At 51.5% G+C, this 8,008-nt stretch overlaps 1 protein-coding gene across 1 annotated transcript; it reads left to right on the forward strand.

Annotated features, from left to right (window-relative positions):
- Positions 1-43: 43 nt before the first annotated feature.
- ZDHHC4 (zinc finger, DHHC-type containing 4) lies at positions 44-7,141 on the forward strand. The gene is made up of 6 exons (XM_010144300.1): positions 44-166; positions 2,905-2,978; positions 4,538-4,716; positions 4,819-4,944; positions 5,600-5,844; positions 6,857-7,141. Exons 1-6 carry the CDS (start codon positions 44-46, stop codon positions 7,139-7,141), a joined length of 1,032 nt encoding a protein of 343 aa, XP_010142602.1.
- Positions 7,142-8,008: the final 867 nt, after the last annotated feature.

Below are 8,008 nucleotides of genomic sequence, written 5' to 3' on the forward strand. Positions count from 1 at the left end.
AGGGGCACTGACCCGCTGCGTCTGCCCCTCCGCAGGGCTCGGGATGGACTTTCTGACGCTGTTCGTGATTTACCTGTGCTGCGTTCTCGCCACTGTTGCTCTGCTGTGCGCCTGCTCGGGAAGGAAGGAGGGTTTCCTCGCTAGAAGCGTCAGCGGTGCAAGCCAGGTAAAGAGCTGAGCTTCCAGAGCAACCGGCCTCCCCCGTTCCGTGCTTTGCCCTAGGTCGTTGTGCTGAAATTAGTGCAACTGCTGTATTTCCTCACCGTGAAAAATGCTAATAGACGTGTTAGAGTGATGATACCATATATTTCACATTTCATCCTATTTTGACAACTGCTCTCAGGCAGGAGATCGTTGGGGCTGGAAATAAAAATACGCTTCCTTTGGGTTGATGAAATCCCACCCAAGCAGGCACGATTCCTCACAGCTGCCGACGCCGCGTGTGCCGCTCCGGCCACCGCAGTCACCCCAGGGCAGGGGTGATGACAAAAGCGCGTTGTTCAGTGACACCGTAACACGTCAGCCTTAGAAATTAAATAATAATGAGGCCCCACGTGCTGCAGTTTTATGGTGTTTGCTGCTGTTGTGAGAAGGAAGAAGGTGGGGGAAAGTTTGAGGACTAAAATAGGGAGAGAGTTTTAAGTGGTGGTACCTGTTTTAGGGGAGGCTCTTTAATGTGAGTCCGAAATACTGTTGCAGGCGGTTGTTTGCTAAGAGAGGGAGGAATGAAGAGGTTTAAAAGAGGATTAAGAATTGGCATTTTATTGTAAAAACAGGGAATGAAGTGATAAGGCACCAGCTTATTTTCTGAATATTGGGCTGTGCTGAGTGAAGAAGGGGGGAACAAAAGGTGTAACATGCTTGGAAGGAGGATAAGAGAATTGTCATTGAAATTGTACCTAGTGTTTAATGCTGTTTACATGAGTCTAAACAGACTGGGATTGTTACTACAAGCATGACACTTTATTTGGCTGTACAGACACACGAGTGACCCTGCAGAGAAATTTATTGTTTTCCCACATTTCTTAATTTCTGCTGCTATGAGAAGTGTAACAATCAGCAGGTAAAGGACTGCTGCGATGTAAAGCCACTGTCTGGAGAAATGTAATCTATACTTGTATATCTGGAATCAGTACAGGCAATCCTCAATAGTTTTTCTAGACACCGTATCTGATATTAACTTCTGGCTGTAACTGATGGAGTGTGTGAGCCGGGAAGTTTGGGGGGATGGTTTGGCTGCACTTGGCTGAGATCCTTCAGAGGATTCGTTGTGAGTAATCAGGATTAATGAACTTCTGGCAGAAAAGGACCTGGGGGTGTTGGTTGCCAGCGGCTGAAGAGGAGCCAGCAGTGTGCCCGGGTGACCAACAGCATCCTGGCTTGTCCCAGCACTGGTATGGCCAGCAGGTGTGGCCAGGGCAGGGATCGTCCCCCTGGACTGGGGACACTGGGGAGGCCACGCCTCAAATCCTGGGGTCAGTTCTGGCCCCTCACTGCCAGAAGGACACTGAGGGGCTGGAGCGTGTCCAGAGCAGAGCAACGGAGCTGGGGCAGGGTCTGGAGCACAATGCGCTGAGGAGACACTGAGGGACCTGGTGGGGTTGAGCCTGGAGCAAAGGAGGCTCCGGGGAGACCTTCTGGCTCTGACAACTCCCTGACAGGAGGGTGCAGCGAGGGGGAGGTCAGTCTCTGCTCCCCAGGAACAAGGGACAGGATGAAAGGAACCGGCCTCCAGTTGTCCCAGGGGAGGTTGAGGTTGTCCCTGAGGAGCCATTTCTGTCCCGCTGGGGTTTTCCCGGCCTGGCCCAGGCTTCCCAGGGCAGTGGTGCAGGCCCCATCCCTGGAGGGGTTTCCCAGCCGTGTGGAGGTGCTGCTGGGGGACAGGGGGCAGTGGGGACCTGGCGGTGCTGGGGAACGGGGGGACTCGAGGAGATCAAAGGGCTTTTCCAACCTGAACGGTTCTGGGATTCAGTGAATAGAGGATCATTAGACATGTGGTTCGTTCTGGGTTCTGCCCTGAGGTGCAGGGCTGCTCTGCAGCACACGGCCTCCTGATAAAAGACCTGTCGCTTGAACTGCTGATACGAGTCGTGCCAGTTAAAAGAAAAATATTTAACATCTTCTCAGCTCTCCATATGCTTTTTGCCTTCTGGTCTTTCACATCTGAGACAAGAAGCTCTCGCTGCATATTTTCTTTCCACGTCAGCTAGAAATAGGCTTGGCTGCTCTAATTCCTCTGCCGCTGATGGAGCAGCGTGTTGCTATAGAGACCTGTCGTCTCCTGAGTGGTGGAGTCACAGTCCCACAGCCACAGACTAGTGCTGCAGATTGCACGGGGTGAAGACAGGCACTTGTCTTCCTCGCTCTGCCTGGCAGGATTTGAAAGGGCAGTTAGATAGCCGTGGAGTTACCGGGCTGGATTATGGTGGTAGCCGAAGGAACTGGGGGGCTTGGGGGGTTTGCTGGGCTTTGGTTGGGTTTTGGTTGGGCTGTGTGGTTTTTTCCTTTTCTGGAGGAGAATAGAGTTTATCCCTTGGCTTATCTCCTCTTGCATCTGTCAGATGTCCTGATGGAGCATATTGTCGTTCGGAAATTGCTCAGTTCTATCCCCTGCATAACCAGTTACCCAGCCTATAACCCGACATAAGCTCCTTACAACTTTCACACATTAACCCAGATACATTTGTTGTGCCTGTCGGGCTCCCAAGAGCGTGGAACCTCACTCCCAGTTCGAAGACCCCAGCAACACCCTGCCTGTGTTCGTAGGAGCTCAGGAAACAAATGTCCTCCCCAGTGGCTGCAGATATATAACTGAGGGATCAGGCCACTCGTGTTGTTCTTTGAACATCCCCAGGGCAGAAGCGATGTGCCGTTCAGCTAACGCACTGTTTTCCTGTCCTTCAGATACTGTCATCTGTAATCCCTGCCCAGCTCCGCAGCGCGACGCACAGGGCACTTCACAGGCTCTTCCACACGAGGTATTGCATTTTACTGTAGTGCTTTTGACCTGATTTGTCACTAATATTTCTGGCCGCTGTAGGTGACCTCCTGCCACCATCAGAGCTGTCAGTATCCTCGGATACTCTCTCTTCGTTAAGGGTGCTGGTCGGGTCACAGATCCCCTTTAAGGTTTGCCAGGTTGCTGTCTTTCTGCTCCTTGCTTGTCATTGGGAAGCTGGTACCCTGGAATGTTTGAACATACTGACAAATAAAGATAATGTGGCTCAGGAGCTTCCCATGGAACAGATGTTGGTTGCACTGGTGGGAGGCAGCATCCACAGGAGCATTACCACAGACCCTCTGGCAGCTGCAGATTGAGCTCAGACAGAGCCAGCCATCCCCATCCTCTCCCTCAGATCCCGGATCTCAGATGTCCGGGTGGCTCAAGGGGAAGCTGCCCACATGCAGCCGGCTGCATTGTGGTGAATTTTGTAAACTTCAGTGCTTTAGGCTCTGCTTCAGGAGCAGCTTAAAGACCTGTCCTCTGGGGGCAGCAGCTGCAGTGTGACAGACACATGCACAGCTGCTGAGGGTGAGCTGCAGGCCTGCTGCTGCCTGCTGTGCAGCTTCTCTGCCAGTAAAAGAGCCCAAGAAGGAATGGGTGCGCTGGCAGCCGCCAAGCAGTTACCCGAGGAGCCTGTTGTAGCTGTCACTGCTAGGTTATACCGTGCATGGAGGCATTTTGGTCCTCCACACACACCCTTCAACTGCACCACCTCATTCAAGCAAGAGATTCTCCAGTTCAAGAAGTCCTGTGAGGTGCAGACTGGAGGGTGTCTTCTTGAAACCCAGCAGCTGTGAGAGGAGGCTCCGCAGGATGCTGCTGGGTTGCACACAGAAATGGTGAAGGGCAGAGCTTGTCTGCCACAGGCTGTAGTCAAACACACAGCCCTAGTTACTAAAAACCTGCAGTGAAAGTCCAGCAAACTGATGTGTAACGCAGAGAACCGCAGTAGTGAGCGTAGCTCTCCTCACGCCTGGCTTATTGAGCACCCGTTTTCCAGGTTGCTGAAAGTGGTTGCTTAGCGTGGTGCATCTCAAACCAGCCTCCATGTACTCTGCTGACGGCTGGAACCAGCGTGGCCATTGCCGGCCTCCTGCCACCCGTTTCCTACGCTGTTTACATCACTACTGGTTTGTTAAGATGCCACTGGGTTTTCTTTGCTTTCAGAGCAGCACACAGCACAGGGCTTCTGACAGAATGTCTGGTGGCCTGTGGCTGTGGCGGATTTTGTCAACAGCAAAATTATATTTATGAGATTTTGTACTTGACTCTGATGATGGGAGAAATATCCAAAGGACACGCCAGCAATGGGAGTGAGCGCAGCTGGCGTGTTTAAAGGAGTGTGTGTGGGAAGAGGAGGAGGAGGAGCTGCTGGATGGAGAAAACACTATTAATATGCAATCCACGCTGGCCTGAAAACCTAAAAGAGGTGTCTCCTTGCATCTGGAAAGTCTTTGCTTGATCACCTCGGAGTGTTCTTGACCTGTTAAGCACATGCTGAGTATTGAATAGACTGTCCCCTTTCTGTTGCAGGAGCTGCCTGTTTGTTGGCCTGCACGTCACCTTGCAAGCTGCGGTGTACGGGGAGTACACATGGGAGGTGTTTGTGTACTGCTGGGAGCTGCAGTTCCCCCTCCTCCTCCTCCTCCTGCCCTACCTGCTGCTGGCGGGGAACGTGGGCTGCTTCCTTCTCTGCTCCCGGGCTGACCCTGGTAAGGTTACGCTGACAGTGAGCTGCAGCTCTTTGAAAACGGGCCTTAAAAAATGTCCCAGAAACACTGTTCCTTTTACTGTGTCCCTCGTTTCTTCCACAGGTATAATAACAAAGTCAAATCATGCGTCACTAGTTGAGATCTATGCATATGATGGTGTATTATTTCAGAACGGCATCCTGTGTCCTACATGCAATGTGGAGAAGCCGGCTAGGTCCAAACACTGCAGTAAGAACCTTCCCTTCCTTGAGCAGCCCAGCAGGAGCAGCTTCCACATTAGTTCTCCCTCAGCAGCTGCAGCTCACGCTACATCCCGTCTGTTACCCAGCTCGAGGCACACACCACTGGGGTTGATTACTGGGGTCCCAGCTGCCTTTTGCCCATCCCTGGAACTGGTTTGCTGCTATTTCTTCTCGTGGAAATGACCAGTCCCGAGGGTATCGCTTGGGGTCAGGAACAGGCATCTTTTGGGGTCAGGTTTTGAGCATCTAGAAAAATGAAAAATCACCACCCGTCAAGGATACACAAGGATTTTGTGTTTCTCTTACAGAATTTGCTGTTATCAGCTAAAATAAAGCTGGGAGCTAGACTCCACCTTTCGTGTGCTTTGCTAGGCAGGGCTGGCAGAGAAACCGAAGTCTCTTTTGGGAGCTGCAGTCCTGGTGAATAAAAGAGGAACTGAGCTACATGTCTTCGGGTTTAGGTTCAGGGGTTTTAGCACATGCAATGGAAATGGATGTCTTTGTTTAAAAAGCCATCAGCGACATCGTGACCATAACCCTCCGATTTTTTCCAAATGAAAAACTATCCTAAGCTGTGTAAAAACCAAAGCGATTACTGAAAAAACAAAGAGCTGAACTGCCTGGTCCCTCCCTGCTCTCAGGTTTCTGCGGCGTGTGCGTACAACGTTTTGACCACCACTGCGTGTGGGTCAACAACTGCATCGGTGCCTTCAACGTGAGGTATTTCCTGCTGTACCTCTTCACGCTGACGGCCACGGCTGCCACCGTGGCCATCGTCACCACGGCGTTGCTCGTCCAGGTGGTGCTGCTCTCAGACATGATGCACGGGAGTTACATCGATGACCAAGGACAAGAGCGTGCTGTGGAGCTGCTCTTCCTCATCCAGGTCAGTTCACGCCGTCTGTGTTATTAGCTTGTAAGAAGGTTTGTCTCAGTCTTTGCCTGTGGGAATCTCGTCAGCCCACCAGCTCTCCCAGGCAGGACGTGGACACGCTGCAGGTTTCCAGCAGCTTTACACAGCTAATTAAGTTCAGAAAACCACCATGGCAGAATACTTCAAAAATAGGGGATTTTTCCCACAGCATTTCATTCTGCTCCCCTGTCCTTCGGGTTTCTGTCTCCAGGCTGCCTCCCCTCAGCAGATCAGGTTTATAATCAGTGATTTTAAATGCCAGTGACCATCTGCTGTAGTAACTTCTAGGGAATGGTTGTCAATCCTGGAGATGTCTTCATGGACCTGCTACTTTGGAATTTCGATAACCAGAGTCAAGCACAAGCAAAGGGTGACTTTGAGTCTCTCTAGCACTTGAGTCTTTTACAGTTCAGTCCCCTCATCCCTTCCGGTGGTATGGCAGGGAGGCGGTAAATGCTTTGTCTTTTCCTCATCCTATTCAGCAGCTGCCTCAGCCTTGGACTCATGAAGGGATCTTGGTCAGGGAAGGTTTGCTCAGGTTTGAGCAGTGCCATTACTGCTCCCCAGCACTGGAATTTAACTCTGGAAAGAGCCGCATTGTGTCAGCAAAACTTCAAGCTGTACCAGATTGCAGCCTTTTCATTTGGCAGTTTGTTTTCAGATCATCTGCATTAATGATTTTTTTTAGTTAAAAACACAACAAACCCGAACAAGCACCTCTCCCGTATGAAACATATTCCGGGATGGCGGACAGAAAATTCTCCCACGTGTTAGCAAAGCTTGTGAGGAAAAAGATTCCTGGAAACGTGCATCCTCCACCTAGGTCAGGGACGGCCTGTCCCTGAGCTGGGCCGTGACCCTGCTCCTGGGGCTGCACCGTTACCTGTGCGGGTGGACGTGTGTTTCAGCCCGTGCTTAGCTCACGTGCCTCCACGTGATTTGATGCTCCAGCTTGTTAACTAAGTCGGTTTTTCTTTCTTTGCAGCACCTTTTCTTGACTTTCCCCAGGATTGTCTTCATGCTTGGCTTCGTCCTCCTCCTCACGCTCATCCTGGGCGCGTACTGCTGCTTCAGCCTGTATTTGGCCTTCACCAACCAAACTTCCAACGAATGGTACAAATCCCGGCGGGATGGGTGCTCCCACCACCCGACCCTGCGGCCTCCTGACAGACGAGTTGCCTACAAAAACATTTATTCTAAAGGAGTCTGGATGAATTTAAAGGAGATCTTTAAGCCTCCAACAGCATTAGAAAGAAAGAAGAAAACATGAAGGTATTATTTAGCTGTGTTTTAAACTTCTTGTAGGACTTTATTTCAGCAGCGCGCTCTGAGGCCCCAAACAGCTTTTGTAAAAAGATGACAATTTCAGTTCAGTAATTGGAAACTGTTTTCTTAAAGCTTTGAGAAACCAGAGTTCTTCCACGTTCTCTGTGCCACTGCTGGTACCGGGGGTGACAGGGGCTGGGACAGAAAGAAGGGACTAGAGTTCTGCTCAGTGAAGCAACAATGAACACAAGGAACTTGGGGGTTTTAATGGTTGCTGATTTGTATCCTGCACAGTATAAACCCCTGTGTCACAGGCAAACCGAGCTCCTCACGTGCTTCAGTGCATCTTAACATGGCTCTGCAGACCTGGGTTCAACCGGGCCAAAGGCTGGGTCCCACCCTGGTGACCGCACAACCCCCTGGAATGCTCCAGGCTGGGGAAGAGCAGCTGGAAGCTGCCGGCAGGGGCGGGGGGAAGGCCCTGGGGGGGTTGGTGACAGCGGCTGGAGAGGAGCCAGCAGTGTGCCTGGGTGGCCAAGAGGCCAGCAGCATCCTCGCTGGGTAATAATCCCTCAACCGAGCAGTCTGTAACCTGGTGAGATCCCTCGTGTTGTTTCCTGGGACAGGGACCAGTAGTGAACGGGCTGGTGTGGAGAGGCCAGTCTGGTCCGTCTTACCAAAGCTAATCTTCTCTGTGCCTGCACTTGCAAGGGAAGAGCATACAGAGAGCTGAGGCAAACTTCAAGGGAGCCTCATCTCTGTGAGTGTCTTTAACCCCTTGCTGTTAACAACAGGTAGAACAGGCTGTATTTAGCGGACCCCCCCCAATTACTGGCAGGGTCCAGCCTCCGCACACCACCTTCTAATTGCA

The sequence above is a fragment of the Buceros rhinoceros genome, unplaced genomic scaffold, assembly GCF_000710305.1.
Source record: "Buceros rhinoceros silvestris isolate BGI_N320 unplaced genomic scaffold, ASM71030v1 scaffold44159, whole genome shotgun sequence".
NCBI lineage: Eukaryota > Metazoa > Chordata > Aves > Bucerotiformes > Bucerotidae > Buceros > Buceros rhinoceros.

Excerpts from the sequence above, each read along its gene's own strand:
- ZDHHC4 (XM_010144300.1), top strand. The coding sequence starts at position 44 with ATGGACTTTCTGACGCTGTTCGTGATTTACCTGTGCTGCGTTCTCGCC. Across the intron at positions 2,979-4,537 it reads CACAGGCTCTTCCACACGAG|GAGCTGCCTGTTTGTTGGCC; the intron begins GTATTGCATTTT and ends TTTCTGTTGCAG. Across the intron at positions 4,945-5,599 it reads GGCTAGGTCCAAACACTGCA|GTTTCTGCGGCGTGTGCGTA; the intron begins GTAAGAACCTTC and ends CCCTGCTCTCAG.